The sequence below is a fragment of the Carassius auratus genome, chromosome 12 (genome assembly GCF_003368295.1).
Source record: "Carassius auratus strain Wakin chromosome 12, ASM336829v1, whole genome shotgun sequence".
NCBI lineage: Eukaryota > Metazoa > Chordata > Actinopteri > Cypriniformes > Cyprinidae > Carassius > Carassius auratus.
Window position 1 is genome coordinate 20,959,687 of NC_039254.1, and position 22,203 is coordinate 20,981,889.

General features: G+C 35.6%; 1 protein-coding gene across 1 annotated transcript in view; it reads left to right on the forward strand.

Annotated features, from left to right (window-relative positions):
- The window catches only part of LOC113112129 (protein phosphatase 1 regulatory subunit 16A-like), a 31,342-nt gene extending 10,647 nt beyond the window's left edge, over positions 1-20,695 (forward strand). The window contains exons 2-11 of the mRNA XM_026277580.1: positions 6,120-6,610; positions 7,747-7,817; positions 8,203-8,348; positions 8,485-8,588; positions 10,033-10,157; positions 10,237-10,362; positions 10,760-10,835; positions 10,907-11,036; positions 14,191-14,353; positions 17,265-20,695. Coding sequence (XP_026133365.1) covers positions 6,364-6,610; positions 7,747-7,817; positions 8,203-8,348; positions 8,485-8,588; positions 10,033-10,157; positions 10,237-10,362; positions 10,760-10,835; positions 10,907-11,036; positions 14,191-14,353; positions 17,265-17,753 — 1,677 coding nt within the window. The 5' untranslated portion in view covers positions 6,120-6,363 and the 3' untranslated portion in view covers positions 17,754-20,695. The remainder of the gene's footprint in view (positions 1-6,119; positions 6,611-7,746; positions 7,818-8,202; positions 8,349-8,484; positions 8,589-10,032; positions 10,158-10,236; positions 10,363-10,759; positions 10,836-10,906; positions 11,037-14,190; positions 14,354-17,264) is intronic.
- Positions 20,696-22,203: the final 1,508 nt, after the last annotated feature.

Here is a 22,203-nt window from a genome sequence, read left to right on the forward strand (position 1 = left end):
ATTTTATATTACATATTTGTACATGTTTAGCTATTTTAATATTTATATAGATATTACGTGTGCGCTTTTTTGTCTCATTGGTTAATGAAGGCTATTTAACGAAGGCATAGAGAGTAATATAAATATGTAGACATATAGGCTAAATTAATATAAATATCTAAAAATCTATAATATATATAAATATTATTTATATTATATATTTTTACATATTTATTTAGCCTATATCCCGTGTGCGCTTTGGTCTCAGTGTGGTTCAAGGCTATAATTTAACGAATGCTATTTCATTTAACAAAGTGTCGCTGCTCACAATATTGTGGTTGTTTTTTACTTACAAATAAGATAAATATAATTAATATTTATAAATAAGATAAATATAAATAATATTTATAAGTAAAAAAAACAAAAACAATGACGGTATTGTAAGATGCGTCCTCAGGTTGGACATATTTGAACGTGATACCGGAATCTTTTTGTTGCAAATTCTACAAATGGGCTCATTAAAATTGTCTGGAAGTCCTTTTTCATCAGGTTCAAAGCCAATTTGTGCCCATATTGGCGACGTGACATTTGGCTTTGCCACCAAGTTAGCCCTCTCTGCCATGTTTCGATGGAATAGTAGCTTAAATGCGCAATTGTCTATGGAAGCAGTTTAGACTTAAATATTATTCACGCAAAAAACACGATTCACACATGCGTAGACAATTTCACATGCATGAAACCTAATTCACGTACACACAAAAAATTCATGTGCGTGAAAAAAAAAATATATTCACAAAAAGCAATTCAAATGCGCAAAATAAAATTATATATTTATAAAATACTTTTCACAAATGCAAAAAACAATTAGATATACAACTGCACAAAAACCTTTGAATGTTTAAAATGTACGAGTGTCTGAATGTACAAATCGTCATTTACTACGAATCCACTTGGATTTGTGTGTGTGTTTTTGAGACTTTCCTGGCAGAGCTCTCTTCCCACGTGGGTCTGTCGTACTCTTTAGGCAATCAGATGCGAGCTTACCATTCAACCAATCATATCATAAGCCACTGAGTGCATTCAAGGAGCACGATTCTGCACACCTATTGCGCAATATGGATTAATTAGAACGGAAATTAAGCCTTTACATCAGTAATCCAGCATGGCGAATGAAGAACGGGAAGCACGGGTAAGAGTTTAGTTTATTTCATAAAAGTCTGAGTTTACACATTTTATCGTTTACACATTCAATCAAAATACAGTTGTAACAGGACAGTTGCAGTAATTATAAATTAAACTGCAATCAGGATAGTAAAAAGAAAGACCAGTAAAGACAAAAGTAGCATTTTGAGAGTTGTGAAATTATAATTCTAAATAATCTTGTTTTATAAATTGATGTCTGTTAGGTCAGTGTGTACTTTCTTACAGTAATACATTTTAAAACATAATCATTGTTAACCACTACGTTGAAGCAATATAGTTCGATCAAGATAAACAACATCAGATAGTTAGAAACATTGTTTAATTTGCAAATATATTGTCTGTACATTGAAATGCATCTTTTTCTTCTTATAATTTAGGAATATCTAAAGCAGTATATTATTCAGCGACTTCATGATCGTTTAGTTCAGGGATTCCCAAAGGGTGGTGCGCGAGAGGAAAAATGTAATGGCGGTCTGTTTTTTTTTTTTATTGGATTTTTCCAAACAATAAAAAAACATGAACAGTAAACATTTCCTTTGTAATCGCTTAAAAAAAAAAAAAAAACTATAATTTATTAGTTTTCGATGGAAAAGTAGAAGACAGATGCTGTCTTCATCGCACTGTTCTTCATTTATGTACTACAGGCTAATATGCGTGCCAACTCGTTTCATTCATTCCATAATATATATTATAAATATACTTAACTGGCTGAAATCAGAGAAACTGTCAAGTCGGACATCTTATGATAAAGTTGTTAGTCAGGAGGAGAGGGGCCAAGAGAGAGTGAGGATTTGGAGGCAACAGAGACGAAGAGAATAGAGAAAGAAAATGAGCAAATATAAAATCTTGAGGAATTCTCTCTCTCGCTGCAGGCTGAGCGACTTTTGCGCTGCACTCGAAAAGTTCCAGATGCATCCTCTTTCATTTTATTTTATGTTTGAGCCTATGCTCTTTTTGCAACTTATGTTGTGGATCGTGTGTAGGTCATTTTTTGTCGCACTTGAAAAGTTTCAGATTGATCCTCGTTTTTATTTTAAATATTTCAGAGCTTATTCTCTTTAATGATGTGGATCGTTTGTAACTTCATTGCAATTTAATTCAATGTACTGTCGTTCTAATTTCCTTGTTATTTTCTTGTTATAGTGAAGCGGTTCCCAAACTTTTTTTTTCCTGTGCACCCCCTTCTATGTCCCAACCGGGTTGGCGCATCCCCAATCCCCACTTAAAAAAAACGCAACAAAGCTGTCTTTTATCGCCATATAAAGAGTCATGAAAAAAGAACATCAACAAAGTTTCAATATAATGCAACAAAGCTACGCACAAGCTTCCACTTTTAAGAGGACGAGTGACAGACACAGGCTCAGTAACAGAAAGCACGGTTATTTTCAGCCGCGTAAAAGAAACAATAGATTAGGTCTATTAAATGACCATGGAGCTAGGAGCAGCATCATCTCAAAACATTTTTTTTTTTAGTTTTACAATTATAATTATTTTTTACATTAATTTAAACATTTACTTAAGAAATATAAGCTATAGCCTAATGTTTTTTTATTTTAAATTATTTTATGTTTCATATATGATTTTCAGACATGATCAGACCTACTCACATATAGGGCTGGGCGATATATCTAACGATATGATCATGCGCATCTAATCAGTAAAGCTGCTTCCTTGATCACTGCTAAAATCACCATCACCTGCTTATAATTGTAGTGGCATTTAATAAACAGAGCCGCAAATCGCTGACAAGCTACGCAATATCGCGTTCATTATCGAAGGTAATTCATCTGCGATAATGAACGCAATATTGCGTAGCTTGTCAGCGATCTACGGCTCTGTCTATTAAATGCCACTCCAATTATAAGCAGGTGATGGCAATTTTAGCAGTGATCAAGGAAGCAGCTTTACTGATTAGATGCGCATGATCATATCGTTAGATATATCGCCCAGCCCTACTCACATAACATTACTCATTTAACGAACGCATACAAGCGCCCGCTTTGGCAGAATTCAATCAACAGCCATTAGTTCGGTAAAATTGAGCATCATAATGGACAAATTTGTTTTTAAGGGAGAAAAAAAAGAAATGTGAAAAATGCCAGCGAATAAACACGTAGAAAAAATAATAGTCGCAGTATCAGTAATGAAGGAGAGTGCTGGATTTTCGGTTTGCCCCACATTTTACTTGAAGTTCAGGCAAATGGGAACACCATATATTACATAGCAATCATCCTTAATTGAAGAAATGATGCAAAACATCTCTGGAGAGAACCTTATATTATTAAATTTGAATGTGCTTTCCATATTTGGATCAACATTGGCTACATTTGTGAATGCACATTTTCTGCAATGTCGCGTCAAGTCATGCTCCTGTGTGCGTCTTACAGACTGCATCTTAAGCCATATCTTAAACTTTCCGCGTCCGTGGGGAGACCGCTATGGACCGCTAGGTAGGCGTGATGTAATCATCGTCATGGGAGAGTGCGTGCGGAGGCTCTGAGAGGACGAACGCGTACCTCCCATTTTTTTATGACCGCGCGGTCAGTAGGCTTCAAAAGCACAATTGCACATGTGGAGGCAGTGTGAAGAAGCCCATTGCTACTCGAACCTGTGCAATCCGCTTGCACTTGGACTTGGGCCATACTGCGGCCCAGTGGAAAAAAAGGTTGAGAACCACTATAACATATCTAGTTACAAATTAAACAACGTTTCTAAATATCTGATGTTGTTTATCTTGATCGAACTACATTGCTTCAACGTAGTGGTTAACAATGACTAGGCTACGTGTTTTAAAATGTATTACTGTAAGAAAGTACATACTGACCTAACAGACATCAATTTATAAAACAAGATTATTTAGAATTATAATTTCACAACTCTCAAAATTTTGCTTTTGTCTTTACAGGTCTTTGTTTTTACTATCCTGATTGCAGTTGAATTTATAATTACTGTAACTGTCTTGTTACAACGGTATTTTTTTCTAACTAGTTTTCTAACTAGAAAAACTGTCTTGATTGAATGTGTAAACGATAAAATGTGTAAACTCAGACTTTTATGAAATAAACTAAACTCTTACCCGTTCTTTCCCGTTCTTCATTCGCCATGCTGGATTCAATCAATCAATCACCTTTATTTATATAGTGCTTTAAACAAAATACATTGCGTCAAAGTACTGAACAACATTCATTTGGAAAACAGTGTCTCAATAATGCAAAATGATAGTTAAAGGCAGTTCATCATTGAATTCAGTTATGTCATCTCTGTTCAGTTAAAATAGTGTCTGTGCATTTATTTGCAATCAAGTCAATGATATCGCTGTAGATGAAGTGACCCCAACTAAGCAAGCCAGAGGCGACAGCGACAAGGAACCGAAACTCCATCGGTGACAGAATGGAGAAAAAAACCTTGGGAGAAACCAGGCTCAGTTGGGGGGACAGTTCTCCTCTGACCAGACGAAACCAGTAGTTCAATTCCAGGCTGCAGCAAAGTCGGATTGCGCAGAAGAATCATCTTTTTCCTGTGGTCTTGTCCTGGTGGTCGTCTGAGACAAGGTCTTTACAGGGGATCTGTATCTGGGGCTCTAGTTGTCCTGGTCTCCGCTGTCTTTCTGGGCAGTAGAGGTCCTTTCTAGGTGCTGATCCACCATCTGGTCTGGATACGTACTGGATCCGGGCGACTGCAGTGACCCTCTGATCTGGATACAGACTGGATCTGGTGACCTCGGAACAAGAGAGAAACAGACAAATATTAGCGTAGATGCCATTCTTCTAATGATGTAGCAAGTACGGTGTTATGTGAAGTGTTTCCGGTTCCGGTTTACCTAATTAATGCAGCCTAAAAATCCTTTAACAGATTTGGATATTAAAAGCATATTAGTATGTTATGTGTATGCCAGGTTAAAGAGATGGGTCTTTAATCTAGATTTAAAGAGTGTAAGAGTGTGTCTGCCTCCCGAACAATGTTAGGTAGGTTATTCCAGAGTTTAGGCGCCAAATAGGAAAAAGATCTGCCGCCCGCAGTTGATTTTGATATTCTAGGTATTATCAAATTGCCTGAGTTTTGAGAACGTAGCGGACGTAGAGGAGTATAATGTAAAAGGAGCTCATTCAAATACTGAGGTGCTAAACCATTCAGGGCTTTATAAGTAATAAGCAATATTTTAAAATCTATACTGATGTATTACTGATGTAAAGGCTCAATTTCCGTTCTAATTAATCCATATTGCTCAAAAGGTGCGCAGAATCGTGCTCCTTGAATGCACTCAGTGGCTTATGATATGATTGGTTGAATGGTAAGCTCGCATCTGATTGGCTAAAGAGTACGACAGACCCACGTGGGAAGAGAGCTCTGCCAGGAAAGTCTCAAAAACACACACCGAGTGGATTCGTAGTAAATGACGATTCGTACATTCAGACACTCGTACATTTTAAACATTCAAAGGTTTTTGTGCACAGTTGTATATCTACAAATTGTTTTTTGCATTTGTGAAACGTATTTTATAAATATATAATTTTATTTTGCGCATGTGAATTGCTTTTTGTGAATCTATATTTTTTTTCACGCAAGTGAATTTTTTTTGTGTGTACGTGAATTAGGTTTCATGCATGTGAAATTGTCTACGGATGTGTGAATCGTGTTTTTTGCTTGAATTATATTTGAGACTAAACTGCTTCTATAATTGTCGGTTGGGCAGCTAATTTCTGCCGAAGGCATTCAGATGTGCAGGCCAATGTTTGGTTTTTTTTTGTGCGGTGATGACGGTTACAGGTTTAGACCCGCGGTAGGCGTCACGTGACCGCGGTATTGCGGTAATGTGGTAACTGTCCCAGGCCTATCTATTACACAATTCAAAGAGAATATTCATCCATTTTTTGTACTGTACTGATTTACTGTACTGTCAAAACAAGACATGAGAACTTTGCACTCTTTCTTTGCAGAACTTGTCTTCCTGGTCTATAGAGAAAGAGTTATAAAGAATATGATCCGTCACTGGCAGTCATCTGCGTCTCTACATTATCCCATTGGATCTCCAGTTTGTTTGCAGCTCTCATCAGACGTTTGGATGTCAGAATTGAAAGTGTGAAAGAGTTGAATGCCTATGAGAGTAAACAGCAGAAGCTCCAAGCAGAAGCCACAGTCTTTGTGGTGCGAGAAGGAATTGTGAGTCTTGACTTGGGAGATATGGCAGAGCATGCTGAGCTGCTAGCAGAGATGGCAACTATCGGCCGCCTCTCTGCCACTGAGCGCCTAAAGCATGCACAGAAGAGACGGGCACAGCAGCTGAAAGGCTGGGCTCAGATGGAGAAGGACAGTGCCCGTACTCAAAAGGGCAACCACAAGGGAGATGGGGTGAAGAAAAGCAGAAGGGTGACCTTCAACACCAGTGTAACGTTGCTGGAGGCTGCAGCCAGGAATGACATAGAGGAGGGTAAGACTAACAGTATTGCACATCTGTTTTGTTAATTGCAGTGACTGTAGGAAGTCCACACACCTCTGTTAAATCTTTTTTGAAATTAATGAAATAATCCAGGATCCACCTTTAATGTGATATTGAAAGCAGTTTTTTGCTCCACCTTTCATGCAAATTCCCTCTGTTGTGATTTGCTTACACTGTGATTACACATGTTACCTTGTGCCTTTTTACCCTGGAAATCAAGACTACATACTTTAACAAAAATAAAAACAAAAATATTTGTACAGATCTTGATAGGTAGGCAAAAATTTAAAGAATGGTCAAAATAATTATTATATTTTGGTAGGGCCAATAATTCCAATAATCTGTGCCCATACACTCACAATTATATTGACAAATTTGTACATTGCTCTCTCATTTTAATAATTTCACCACAGATTCATGAACTATAACCTCAGTTTATCAATCTGTGTGTTTAGATTTGTAATCTGCACCCTCTGTTTACAAATTCATATATACAGATACTGATGCATATTGGCCTGATTATTCATAAGCGAATTAAGAATTATTAATAATGTTAAGTAAGTAGTAATATTTACTTAAAATATAGTAATAAAGTAAATAGTCTATCCAACAGTGCACTTAGTATCATATATTCCCAAAAATAATTTATTCTTAATTAAAGACCAGGCATTGCTAGTTGTAGATAAAGTACACAGAAATAATAAATAGAAACATTCTGATTGTGATCGTGCTTCACAAATCAGAACTCTTCACTCTAAACTGCACCTCACTGCTCACTTCCTTATAGTTTGAACAAAGATTGAGTGTATAGTTTAAAAAAAATCATAATTTACTCACCATCATGTAATTTCTGTAAGACTTCTGCAGAACATTTATAAAATTGGATCCAAACAACCTTGGGCCCTTTTGACTTCAGTTGTATAGACAAAAAACAATGAGACATTTTATAAAACCTTCTGAGTGTTTCACAAAGGAAAGAAAGAGAAAATTCTGTCAACATCAGTGTGTTGACAGTGATGACAGAAGTGTCATTTTTAAGGCAAATGATCCCTGTAATGCCATAATTTGTCCAAAATGTTAATAGTTTATAGTTTTGGTGACCAAAAAGTATTTTTGTCTCCTGGCAGTACGACAGTTGCTCAATAATGGAGTCAGTCCAGACTTGTTCAACGAAGACGGGCTCACTGCACTTCATCAGGTACATGCTCATCAACAAAAACAACACAAACACAGGCTGCAAAACAAGAACATCAGCTCAGCTGAATCTGTTTCATGTTGTAAACATAAATACAGTAAATCAGTGTAGTCCTCAGTAGACTTACCACAATATCACATACTCCTATAATGGCAGAACTGTCAATGAGATAAAAAAAAACTAAGCTAATCGATTTCAAAAGGTTGTTTCACTTTGTTCTCTATCAGCTCAACTAAAACACAGCACAAAATTATATTGGTAGACTACTCAAGTCAGTTAGTTTGTTGTTGGATGACCTTTCGATAGGTTGGTCATCTTGTCACTTCCCTACTCTTAAATCATGTTCTTCACAGACAGTAATTCAGATGGCTCTTGTGGTTCTCTGCAGAGCTGCATAGATGATTTTTTGGAAATAGCCCGCTGTCTTCTGGATGCGGGTGCAAACGCGAATGCATGTGACAGTGAGCTGTGGACCCCTTTACATGCAGCGGCCACCTGCGGACACACTGACCTCGTCCAGCTGCTGATAGAAGCGTGAGTCTCAATTTATAGTTAATTTACTGTGCTTATCTTATTGCTTTGTCATACACTTTTTTTTTTATTCTTGTATAAATACATGAACTTATATATACACTTACTGCTGTATAAATAGTGTGTAACTTGTGTTCAGGGGTGCAGATCTGTTAGCGGTGAATGCAGATGGAAACATGCCGTATGATCTGTGTGAGGATGAGGCTACGCTAGAGCTCATAGAGATGATCATGGCAGAGCGGGGTGAGGGTTGCTTATAATATACTCTCTGTTGAGTTAATCAATCCTCTCATGTGCAGTGTTGAGGAATGATGCTTTTAAAAGATACATTATTTCAATGCTCTTGACAAACAGCAACTTGTCTTTTTATGTACAGTAATTCATAAGATACTTTTGTGTTATATTTGCTTTTAAAGAGTATGTTAGTATTTTTTTGTTTATAATTTTGTTCGTTTGACTAAACAAACTTTTAGCTAATTTGACTAAAGTCAAATGAAAACTATTATACTAACATCTAATGTATTAAAAATGACTGAATTCGTGAGACTGTGTTACATATGTTTATTTAAAAATATATGCTAGTATAATTCTATTCTGTCCATTTATATTATTAGGCATGGTTATCTTGACCAGTTCTAACACATAACTGAGAAGAATAACAGTGACTTAAACCATAATGAGACACTGAAAGAATAACAAGAATACACAGCATGTAATGAACATAAACCAACACAACACATCTCTAGTAGTAAAACAAGTACATTAGTAGTTTCAGAAGCATTATTTTTTTAACCAACTGAACTTAAAATTATATATATTTACTAAAATATATATTTGTTCTTATTCTTAGACTATGATTGCATTAAGTCTTAGGATATTAAACTTAATTTTGTTTTTGTTTTTCATTTTTTTTTTTTTTTCATATTAGTTCAGTGAATGATGCCCAGTTTTTCCTTAAAACAAAGTTGGCAAGTATATGATGCCAAGTTATTTGAAATCTTGTTTTGAAAGTCTTGTAGTGTATTTTAGCTTTAACAAGGATCTCAGCAAATTAGACCAAATTATTAGTGAAAATGTTGGTGGAAAATCCAATATTTCAGTATCACAGAAATATTAATAATTACATTTTTCGAGCTGTCGGCCAATAATATATCAGCCGCTGATATATTGTGCACCTCCGTATAAAAATGAGGATAGCCATTAACAAAGACTGTGAGGTCTACATGTATGGAAACTATATTTTCTTGATGACACAGCAAATAACATACAAACATACAAGTCTTAAACCCAATCCCAGACTAAAATGTAAGTCTTGGCTGTTTCACCTGAAAAACTTAATTGATCTTTTTCAGTGCCTTTATTATGTCTATATTATGTCTTAAAGTAATGATGCATCAGCTTTACTCAAGATGCGTTAACATGGTGAATTACTGAATTTGCAGTTTGAAAAGAGCTACAGATAGAAACTCTGTTGTGAATATGTAAATACAAGTAATGTAGCCGTGAGAACAATCATACATTTATTTGTATAATAACACTTCAAGGACTTACATGCTGTAATATTACATTTCATAAGGTTTTGATTTCTGTATTCAGTACACAGGTGGAAGAAAGACACATTTATGTCGAAGGTAAATTTGTATACAAATCACAAAACACTTGCTACTATCCGTATGTTTATATTTAGGGGTTACCCAGGATAGAATTGATGAATGTCGTGGAGCCAAGGAGAGAGCAATGTTGTCTGACCTTCAGGAGCTGGTTGCGAGTGGAGCTGACCTGAATGTGAAGGACGAGCAGGGGGCCACTCTGGTAAGACATAGCAGTGCAGGTAGACAGGACGATCATCTATAATGTTACCAAAACTGAAGATATTGTTTTCTCTCTGTAGCTGCATGTAGCAGCTGCTAATGGATACGTGTCAGTCGGAGAGCTGTTGCTGGAGCACAGAATATCTCCTAACGATAGGGACACTGATGGGTGGACGCCACTCCATGCTGCTGCCTGCTGGGGACAGGTGATTACTAACACACAAGAGGGTCTAGTGCGTGAAAACTAAATTGCATATTTACATTAATGTGATGTTATTGCTGCTAAAAGTGGATCTACAGAAAATTAAATCATAGGGTGTCCTTAGTTTGTCACCTATGGCTTTTCAACATTGGCTTTATTTTTGTTAAATGACCAGACATGTTTATTATGGCTAGGGGACATATATCGTTTTTGGTTTAATAAAACCAAATGTCTAGAATGAGAGAATGAAAATATCTTATTTATTATTTTTAATAAGTAATAAATAATACACTTAGTAATAGTAAACATTATATGGACATTAGTCCATAAAGAAGTTAGTTGGCAAAAACTAGCAGAATTAATGTAGATTTTTGAGTTATTTTGTCTTTCTTCACTTTTAGATTCAGATGGTGGAGCTGCTGGTAGCTAATGGTGCAAATTTAAATGCCAAGTCTGAGCTGGATGAGACGCCTTTTGGTATGACACATCCTGAAGGTTTGATCAGTAGTGACTTGATTGGAGGCTTCACAATTCTTTTTATTTTGTAGATGTGTGCACTGATGAGGAGGTCCGGACCAAAATGATGGAGCTGAAACACAAACACGATGCAATCATGAAGTGTCAAGACAAACACAAGAGCACATTGCAGAGACTAGTGTCCAGCACGGGCAGCAGGGGGTGAGTGCTGAAGAAGAGAGTGCAAAGCCACGTCTAATATATTCTCTCTCTTTAGGTTTAATAAAAAGCTGTTACTACAGCAAAGAAGTAATTGTTTTTATTTTAGATTTTTGTTTGCACAAGGAGTCTGACAACAGCCAGTGCTCCACACAGAGATCTGATCTCATCTTCATTTTCAAGCCTGTCTGGAATAACATGAAGAAACAGAATAAACTGAGAAAACACTCAATCCAATAAAACTGTTGTAATGTCTCCAAGATGCTTCAAGAAACCTGCCTGCAAAGCTACCTGAAAAACCATGCGCAAGTGTACCTACTGCTTTAGCTGCTTTAAAGCTGCTTTAAATGCAAATGATGGTCACACCAGATGTTGATTTAGTTTAGTTAATAGAAGTTAATTTGATAAAGAAAATCTATTTTGGCATTATATTTGACAGCTTACTTAACAACTTAAGTTTTACACAAGTGCATAAAACCTTTAAATATATTGTAGCTTTGCAGGTAGGTTTCCTGAAGCATATTGGAGATGTTGCCACAGTTCTTCTGGATTTAGTCTGTCTATCATTCCAGCCAGACTGGATGATGATGAGATCAGATCTCTGTGCAGAGATTGTCAGACTCCTTGTGCAAACACTCTATGTTGATGCATGGCAGAAAAGCACACATGAAAAACATTCCAGAACATGATTTTTCATTGTAACAAAAACTTTTTAATTCTCAGAATTCAAAATGTATGTACACTGTGAGGTACAAAATGACATTTGTTAAAGGTGCTGTAGGGAACTTTTGTAAAAAAATATTTTTTACATATTTATTAAACCTGTCATTATGTCCTGACAGTAGAATATGACACAGATAATCTGTGAAAAAAATCAAGCTCCTCTGGCTCCTCCCAGTGGTCCTATTGCCATTTGCAGAAAGTCATGCACTCCCGGTAAAAAACAACCAATCAGAGCTGCGGTCCGTAACTTTGTTTGTGTTCAAAATGTAGAAAAATGAACATAATAAGGGAGTACACCATGAATCGATTTTCCAAACCGTGTTTTTAGCTTGTCCTGAATCACTAGGGTACACCTATAATAAGTGTTTATATTCAGACTATTTTAGATTGCTTCGGGGGTACCGCAGCGGAGTAACCCAGTACCTTTGTGATTCTTCATAGACATAAACAGAGAGAAGTAGCTCCGGCTACAATGTTCTTCCGCAAGACGCAAGCAGTTCATATATATATATATATATATATATATATATATATATATATATATATAGAGAGAGAGAGAGAGAGAGAGAGAGAGAGAGAGAGAGAGAGAGAGAGAGAGAGAGAGAGAGAGAGAGAGAGAGAGAGAGAGAGAGAGAGAGAGAGAGAGAGAGAGAGAGAGAGAGAGAGAGAGAGAGAGAGAGAGAGAGAGAGAGAGAAGTAAGGGTGTACTCACACAAGACATTTTTAACACAACCAGCATTGTTTATGGAACACTTAAAAAAAAAAAAAGTAACACTTTAGAATAGGTAACAACTATTAGTTGCTTATTGGCATGCATATTACTAGAATATTAGCCATGTATTAGTGCTAGTTAAGAACATATTAATACCTTACTCTACCTCATTCTACATCCCTAATCTTACCCAATGCCTAAACTTAACAACTACCTTACTTATTATTAATAAGCAGCAAATTAAGAATTTATTGAGAGAGATGTTGTAGTTAATAGTTAACAAGTGTTACCTATTCTAAAGTGTTATCCAACTTCTCTTTGAATATATTTTAAAGAGCCAGTAAGATGAAAATTCTAAGCTTCCTATCACTGTTTATAAGTCCTGTACAATAGGTTTAAATCCATTCAAGGTTAAAAAACATTGTAATTTTGTCAAAATATAATTTTAAAATTACCTCAATTCTCAGAGATCCCCAAACGGTTCGCGCGAAGCTGTTCAAAAGATTCAGTTTCCTTAAACCACACCTTTCGGTAGCATACTGTGTTCTGATTGGTCAACTGACATAGTCAGTTTTGATTCGTTGTTCCGCACACAACTTCATGGTAAACAATGCGTCAGCATCTTTTTGGGGTGAATTATGTCTTATTCCTCTCATCGTGAAGCAAACAGTAAAATAAAAAACTTGAACAGTCTCGCTGCTTTTTCTTCTGTGTGGGTGTATTCAAGCCACGCACTTCAGTTTGAATCTGAATATAGCGTTAAGCGGGGGCGTGGTCACATTAGATATGATGAAGGGAGACGTGAAAAACGGACATCGCGTTGTTTTCATATGTATTACTTTATCACAGAATATCTGTTAGCAGCACTTGTTACACTTCATTTTAATGACATGTTTGTAAATGAAGATCAGCCCAGACAAAGGCTGCAGACAGCACACATACTGATAAGACGCTCGGGAGAAAACAAACACATAACTTCATAATCATACTTCGCGTTGTGATTCGGAGATGCTTGTTGGTCTAAATAAAGTTGGTAATTAACCCTCTTTTATGGCCAAACGCTTTGAAAATCCCGCCTTGTATACACCGAGATTAGAAAAGCAGTCATCAGTGAAATGTTGTGAACACAACAAAAGGTATTTGTTGTACTGCTCTGGTATTGTGGTAAAAATGAATTTTAGCCATTGGTTCTTCTGATCTTCATTCTTTGGCAGTGAAAATAAAACAAACTTGCCTTTACAATTAAAAACATCCTCGACATGATGCTATCACACCAACCAGAACGTCTGCATGGGGGGGTGGGGCAGGTCAGAGTTCCGTTTCTCCCAAGATGGTAGGCGGAGATTATTATGCAAAGTGTTCCTAGTGACGTACATAGAGATGGGCAAAAGATTTGAAATCTATAACGACTCGTTTCAGCGATTCAGAGTCGACTCCTTAATTTAGAAGCCAATAACTTTATGAATCGTGTACTTTTTGGTTTAATTACTTTGCACATTGTTTACACTGATGGACAGCTACATCATACACTGTAATACAGGTAATTTTTTATTTCCCATCTGTGTGGCTCTTTAACATGTTTGGTCAAAAATATAGTGCTAGATATCAGTGCTTTGCTCACTACCAGTAATCATGGTAACTGTGATTTTAATATACAATTAGGTGTAATAATATAAAGAATGGTGTCTGACAACCCTTCTTTTTTGTATTTTGCTTTTACAGTAAAGTAGTGAGGCGCACCAGTGTGAACGAGCGCAGCAGTCTGTACCGCAGAGAGCATCAGAAGGAAGCCAAAGTGTGGCAGGAGAGAGGAAGACAGACAGAGGCCCTGGAGGATGATGAAGACAGACAGACTGATGCTGAACTGAACCTGCACGTTGCACTGGTGAGAAATTGGCTTAAAAAACATTTTGATCTCCATTCAGTATTTGAAACCTACTAAAATATGACAGATTGGAAACACTTAATTAAATGTATTCCCTTTTTAAAAATCTTGCATTAAAGCTGTGGTGTGCACTTTCTGCACTGCCAGTGATACCAGTCAACATAATAATAATAGTAACAGTAATACATTTCATTTTATATACCTTTATAGCAAACTTCTCAAAGTGCTTACATATTAAAACAAATGTAATCATGCATAAAAAAAAAAATATTAAAATCAAGTCTGTCCTAAAAATAGGTTTCAGCCCCGTTCGCACAAAGAACGATAACTTTATTAAAGGGGGGGTGAAATGTTAGTTTTCACTCAATATCCTGTTAATCTTGAGTACCTATAGAGTAGTACTGCATCCTTCATAACTCCAAAATGTCTTTAGTTTTATTATATTCATAAGAGAAAGATAGTCTGTACCGATTTATCCCGGAAAAAAATGTCCAAAACAAACCATGGCTAATAGTCAGATTCAGCGTATATTTATGATCCAGAATCAGATCCAGAGGCTGAAACTGAACGAGAGCAGCAGCAGCAACGACTCGCTCCGAGCGGGGCTTGAACCCGGGTCTCCGGCATGGGAGGCGGACGCACTAACAAGGAGGCAGAGATATTTTAAGCAGTTTTACTCACCGCCTGCCGTTCCAACACACGATTGTGACCCTTTTTCGTTGGGATTGCATCATCCTTAAGAAATAAACGATACGCAAATCCGTTGTCAAATTGGGTCTTGTTTGTAAAACAAGCATCTTCGAAATGCAGGGAACAAACAAAAACACTTGCACAACTCCATTGATGCTCTGTAAAAATAAACTCCATCCACTGGTCCCTTAATACTGTTTTTTCTTTGGTAATCTGTGCAGGGTTGTCTTGCCCTGGCAACCAAAAACACACTCCTTTTGTGACATTTCGCGACGCTCTTGCTCTGATCAGTGATTGTCTGTGCTCATCCTCTCTCTGCTCTGCTATACGGGAGCGCGTGCTCTTCCGGCAGACGTGCCCTTAGCACCCATATAAGGAAATTCCGCTCCATCTAACGTCACACAGAGCCATACTCGAAAAAAACTTTCCGAAACTTGTGACAAACCGGAAGGAGTATTTTTGGAACAAAAATACTCCTTCAAACGTACAACTTAATTTTTGAAACTTTGTCCATGTTTAGTATGGGAATCCAACTCTTTAACAGTGTAAAAAACTCAGTATGCATGAAATAGCATTTCATACATTCCCCCCCCCCCCCCCTTAACGATAAGAATAAAGATAAAGATATTAGCTTTGAAACCAGTGAAAGATATTGTATGTTTATTCTAAGTGCATGTGCATCTGCCGCTTTAATTTCTTGAGCTTGTTATAGCAGAATGGATTCTGATTGGCTGTCAATGTCTGTATCATTCGTTAGCTGGAAAAAATCGTTCTGAAAGTGTTTCCAATGATATCATTTCTCTGTGCCTTTATCATTATAGTTGTGGTGTGGAGACTACTATTCTTTCATATTGAGAATGATTTTTAGAACTGTTTGTTCATAGTTATTGTGCTTGGTGTGAACAGTGCTTAAAAAAAGTGTGTGCGAAGTTGCTGCCATGCCGACATTATTTCAGAGTAACCGTTCCAACTTAAATGGACTTTTGGATAGAGGGTGAGGTTTTATTTTAGTGCTCCTCCTCTCTCACTCATAGCTACCTAACGGCTGAGGGGCGTGTTTAATTATATTCTGCCCCAGAGCTGTCAAACTGATGTCATCAGAAAAGGAATGCCCTTCCAGGACAAAAGCAAATGTTCAGATTTTGATTAAAGATTACCAAGAGAAACTATTTTTTTTTTTTCAGTTAATTAACTTGCACATATTAATTGTTTACCTCAAGACTAGCAATGTGCGCTTAGTAAAAAAATGTCAGTGTTGATGTCATTAGGAATTTAAGAATATGGTTAAATAAATTAAGTGACTCCGCTTCTCTAATATGCGTAGCTATATTGTACTTAAAAAATATTGGTGGATAGGGTTTATTGTGTTTGTTCAGCTCTTTTCCTTCTTTGTTTTCCTGCCCTAAAAATGTGGACCTCTGAACTTTGTAAGATCGTCCCATATGCCACCCAAAACTTGCATACGTAGACACATCTACCCAACATTAGGTTTCTGCTAGATTCCCCTTTCTCTCAAACATATTTTATTGGACTCTCCTGCTTTTAATAAATGTAGAAAACTCTTTCATGAAGTGAACTGAAAGAGTTTAGTATAATTTTGCCATAAAAAATGTTTTAGAAAATGTTAAAAAATAATAATAATAATATATATATATGGATATCGATTTAAATTTCCATTTGTATGTTTTCGGTTTTATAAACTTAATATGCATCCAACAAAAGCTCATCAAAAGAGTTTTGATTCATTTAACGAGGGCTCAAATATTTGTGCAATGTGGCTCATAATGACTAATTTGCTTAAATCTTATGAACGCAATGTTCAGACTTCACTAAGCTTGGTGCAAATGGACAAAAGGAAATTCTGAGGAAATGTGCCGTATTTCATAAATTCCCATTGCTGCGGGAAAGTGGTATAACTAAAGAATAACTCTGTGTACAGTGTGTTGGCTGAAATACAACTGTATTGTGTTCACTCGATCAAAAGTATATATATATTTTATTTACACGATCAGTTTTTGATATTTTCCATTTTCCAACTTCTCCATTGCTGCTTGTGGCTATATCGAGTTTAATGGTTTTGCAAAGAGTAGAATGACCGTATAAAGCACAAACCTAGTTTTGTTTTGTGGAGAGCCTCAATTCTGTTTTTGTGTTTTATTCTGTATGTACAGATGTGTCTTGGTCATCCTTGCTGAGTTTTCTTGTCCCTTCTTTGGTTTAGGTGTCCGGCTCTAATGCAGCCCCTGTTCCTCCATTAGAGGTTGGTGAAGTGGAAAATGGAGCTCAAGTTCTGGGGAATGGCAGCACGGCTACGTTTTCTTCCTCCCTTCCAGGAGAACTCCAGGGCGGGGGCCTCATGGATCGCAGTGCCTCCTATCAGCTCAATCCAGCTTCGGCTACTGCCGACGACGGGGACAGCATGAGCAGAGAGAGATCTCACCACACGCTTGCAGATCTCAAACGCCAGAGAGCAGCAGCTAAACTGCAGAAACGTCCAGCACCTCCTATACCGCTTGCTGCAGACCCTCAAGATGAGGTCGTTCCTAAAGGACCCCAGGGACCTCTGGAGCCCCCCGAATCAGTACAACAGGATGTGTCCCCCAGTGCAGTGTACTTTACCCAAGCTAGTGGAGATCCACCTCTGCTGAAGCTGACAGCCCCAGAAGAAGACACAACTAATACAAAAGAGCCATGCTGTGGACTCATGTAGAAGCAGTGGACGAACACGTCTGCTTTCATGTGATAGTTCTTGTGGACAAACTAGAATTATAAGGCAGGTATGTGGAAATGAGTTTCATGTCCAAGTCACGCTTTCTCTCACAATAGCACATAGACAGAGTGAAGCGTTTTCAACACTAATATGAATAATTTGATGAAGGACTGTGTAGCTTTCTGAATGGATGACACAAGAAATCCAAAGAAAGAACACCAAAGTGTCCACATTTAGATAGTTTCGTGGATTAATTGCATTATTGCAGTATTTCAATCTTTTAAGATCATATCATTTTATTTTAATTAGTTGTTATGGTCATTAAAGTTTTGAAGTATTGGCTCAATTGTTCAATACATAGAGAAAAAAACACTGAGCACTTTACTTGACCAAACTTTCAGCAGTCCTCTTAACTTTGATGGAGATGAATACTGATCACAAAAAAAGCACATATGAAAAAATTGCACGGATCAAAATAAAGTTGCATTTCATTCACAGTTCTATTGTTTATTGCCTTTGAGATCTAACTTAAGCTAACTGTAATGCAAATAAATAATTACAAAATGTTTATTTTATAAAAATATGCACAAAGTCTGTGTACCTTTAGATATTGTTCTTACCATATTTTTTTTAATTTTTGTTCATCACACTTTGTTGTAATGCATCAATAGAAAAAATACAACCAAAATGAACAATACAGTAAATACTTTTTGTTCTGAACACCGTGGCATCATATATAAAAATTATGCTACAGCTTTAATATTTTACTCATATTGTGGACAGTGAATTAGTTGCTGGATTCTGACTTGTTTAATAATTTAATAATAAGAGGGTTAGTTTCTAAAATATATTAAAAAACATAATTTTTTATCTGTTTTTAAAACAAAAAAAACAACTGAATTCAAATTTTTCCAATAAAATAGACAATAAGTATGCAGACCAAACATTGATCAGACAGAAATTTGATTTTAGTGTGATTTCAATTTAACAAATGTGTGATGAAAAAAATAAAAGACTGATAGGCCTATGGAAATGTGATGAATGGTTTATGCATTTTTCCATTTTGAAGACTAAAAAACAAATGAACTGAAGGTACACATAGCAACTGACTAAACTGCTACAATGGTCATATTAAAACCTTACACCATTACGCCATTATTCTGTCTATTCATTTTTTGTTTTTTAACCATGACTAGAAAAAAAGGATTCTCAAAGGAGAGATATGCATGTTTATTTTATAGATCACATGAAATTTTGTAGAGGTAATTTTTATTTTTAAGAAATGGTCAAATAATAAATATGAATACATTTTTAACACATTTATATAAATTAAAATGTATAAATAAATATATAAAATATTTTTGCTTCTGATACAGAAACTTCTAATTAATTGCAAAGAAATATATGTGTAATTAATGTTTCATACATATGTAAGGCATGTGAAATATAATAGATTTTTTTAAAAACTATAGCTGTATAATTCTAAAAATATAAATTCAGTGTATTGATGCCAAACATTTCTCAGTGAAAGCAGTAGGTAACAGTCCCCAATAAATTGATGCTTTTTGCATCTGTATATTAATCGCAAAACTGATGAAAATGAAAATGATTTTCACTGAACTAAGAATTTTGTGTAAGTAGAATGAGCTTGTATCTGCATGTGTTAAAACCTTTAAAGATCTGGATTTCATTTCTAAAAGGAATGGACTCAAAAGTGCGAAGACCACAGATTTTTAACAGCTTAAGTTATGGTGTATGTCACTGGTTAAGCTATTTGGTTAGTTTTATATTTTTCTTATGAATAGTCATTGAGATTTAAACAGAACGAGTGATGGAAACACTGTTTTTGTAATGATTTAAAAAATATCTTATATCAAGTGGTAGAGCATTGCACTATGAACCGCAAGGTTGGGGGTTCGATTCCCCGGGAACACATGATAGGTAAAAATTGATAGCCTGAATGCACTGTAAGTCGCTTTGAATAAAAGCGTCTGCTAAATGCATACATTAAATCTTATGTTTTGGCACTTTTTTTGAGAAGTTTAATAATGTAGTGTTGCTTTATTCATGAGAAGATTAACCTTTACTATTTGCCATCTGATAAATATATATATATATATTAGAAAATAATGTTTTTTGCACCTTGTTTACCTCTTCTGATCCCATCAAGTGCTCTAGTTCTTTGTTTTGATGCTTCAGTCTTAGAATGTCAAGAAAATGTGTCAGTGTCCTTAATGCAACTACCAAAGAGTTTTGTTCTACGAGGTTTGGCTTGGCTATTTAGCAACAGCTTACAACAATTTACATGCATATGCATAACTGTAAAATGCTTGTATTGATTTCATTGATCTTTTTTATTATTTATTTCATAAACTTTGTAAACAGTTTGTGTGATGATATTCTAGATAATTTCGGATGTATAGACTCGATGAAATCAGATGATACATGACATTATTGAGATTACGCATTTATCAGATATCCTGCCTATTTGGGAATTACATACAAGCGACTTTATATACTAGAAAACTGACTGAAATTGATATTCCAAAATGTGACAACTAATTGTACTACAGAGTCATTTCTAGGTGCAATGGTCCATTTGGATGTTGAAGTCTATATTTAATATAAATTGGTAAACACTTTTTCAGGGTTATTTATTTTAGCTTCTTTTTTTTTTCCTTTTTTTTTTACTTGAACTTGAAATATCTCTGGACTGTGTAATCTGGACTCTACTGTGAAACACGTGCAAATATTTCATCTTGATATGCAGTGTTTACTATAGAACAGCACATTTCACATTATAAAATGCCTTAAAAGTAAATGTTTGGTTTTTCGGACATCCATTTTGTACATTTCTATGTAATCTACGTGCTCTGATAAATTTAACACTGATGTCTGTAAATATATTGTTGTGACTAAAACCAAGTTTGAATAAAATGCACTTGCATACTGAAATTGATATAAATAGTTCTTAAGAAATGATTCCAACAGGATCAAAGTGTCCTGTTTTTTTTTTTTTTTTTTTTTTTTTTTTTTTTTTTTGTCATTTAATGCCCCCATAAACTTCTATAGTCCCATTTAGCCACTTCAGGTCAGGATTGGCAAATGGATAGATGGGATGGATCCTTTGCCCATGTTTTCTCACACACTGAAAGCTTGGCTAAATAAATTGATTTTTCCACATACTTAAAATAGTTCATTAAAAACAAAGCGAGTAATGTTCAAGTCTTTCTTTATTTAAGCTTAATAACTTATGTGTCTTGTCAACAGTTTTTTTTTCTTTAAGATTAAAAAAGAATTCCATTGCATCTCATCTCTGAGAAAAGAACAGAACATTAGACATGCATGCTGAGTAGAATCTATTTTTATATGGCAATTGAGAGAACCAAATCAATGTGTCTCCCTCTCCTTCATTCAGTTATTTTAAGCTTCAGATGAGCTTTAACAATATTTACACACAGTCTCACACCCTGGAAGACATTTCTCCAGGAATCCTCGTGTTTTTTATGGCAGTTGTTATACACAAATATACAATAAAACATTGCTACTCTTGAAGTTGTATAACTACATATTGATACACAGTAGATACTTGTATTTGTGAAATTTGACAAAAATTGTGTCTAGTACATTAGTTTTTTGTTACAAATACATTGCATACAGACGATAATAAATAATACATAAAGAAACACTGTTCTGCTCTGTTGCTGTTGGCAGGAATTTCATAGTTTACAGCTGATACATTCAGAGAAATTCTCTTCTGAAACATATTAGTGACAGAAACAATTTTCACAACAGGCTTTGATTTGCTGGCAGCCTGCTCATCAAGCAAGTCATGGAAAGAAGAAAACCGATGTTACATTTTTCTGGGATGTTTTTATTTCTACCACAGTGCTAATTGATGTTATTGAGATGTTAATTACAAACCACCAGAAATGAGATAAGAGTTGCATCGAGGAAAATTCTTATTTGTAGTGAGCTTTAGCTGAACTTGATTATTCGGATGTCATTCAATCTGTCATTCAAACAGACTGAAAATTACTACAAAGTATAATATTTATGTAATAACTCCTTAGACATAGAAATCTATAGTTTAAAATCACACTGAAGGAGAGAATAGCTAAAACACTGGAACTCAGTGAATGAATTACACTTGGAATGTGACTGAAGGCAATACATATAAAATACGGTATCAGCTACGTTATTAGATTGTCCTTAAAAAATCCTCTCAGCATCATTCAAGTTGGTAGTTTGTTAACAGAAGAGTTTCAATGGCTCAAAAAAAGCATACCAAATGATCAACTGCCAGAAACGGGGCTGAAGATGTTGTAGGTTGGAATGTAACATTCACTTTGCAATAATAAGAAAAGAAAAGGAAAGAACAAAAAAGTCACCCAGTGAGAATGCATGTCATTCTTTGGAATCTTACACATGCTCTATATTTGGTGAAGAT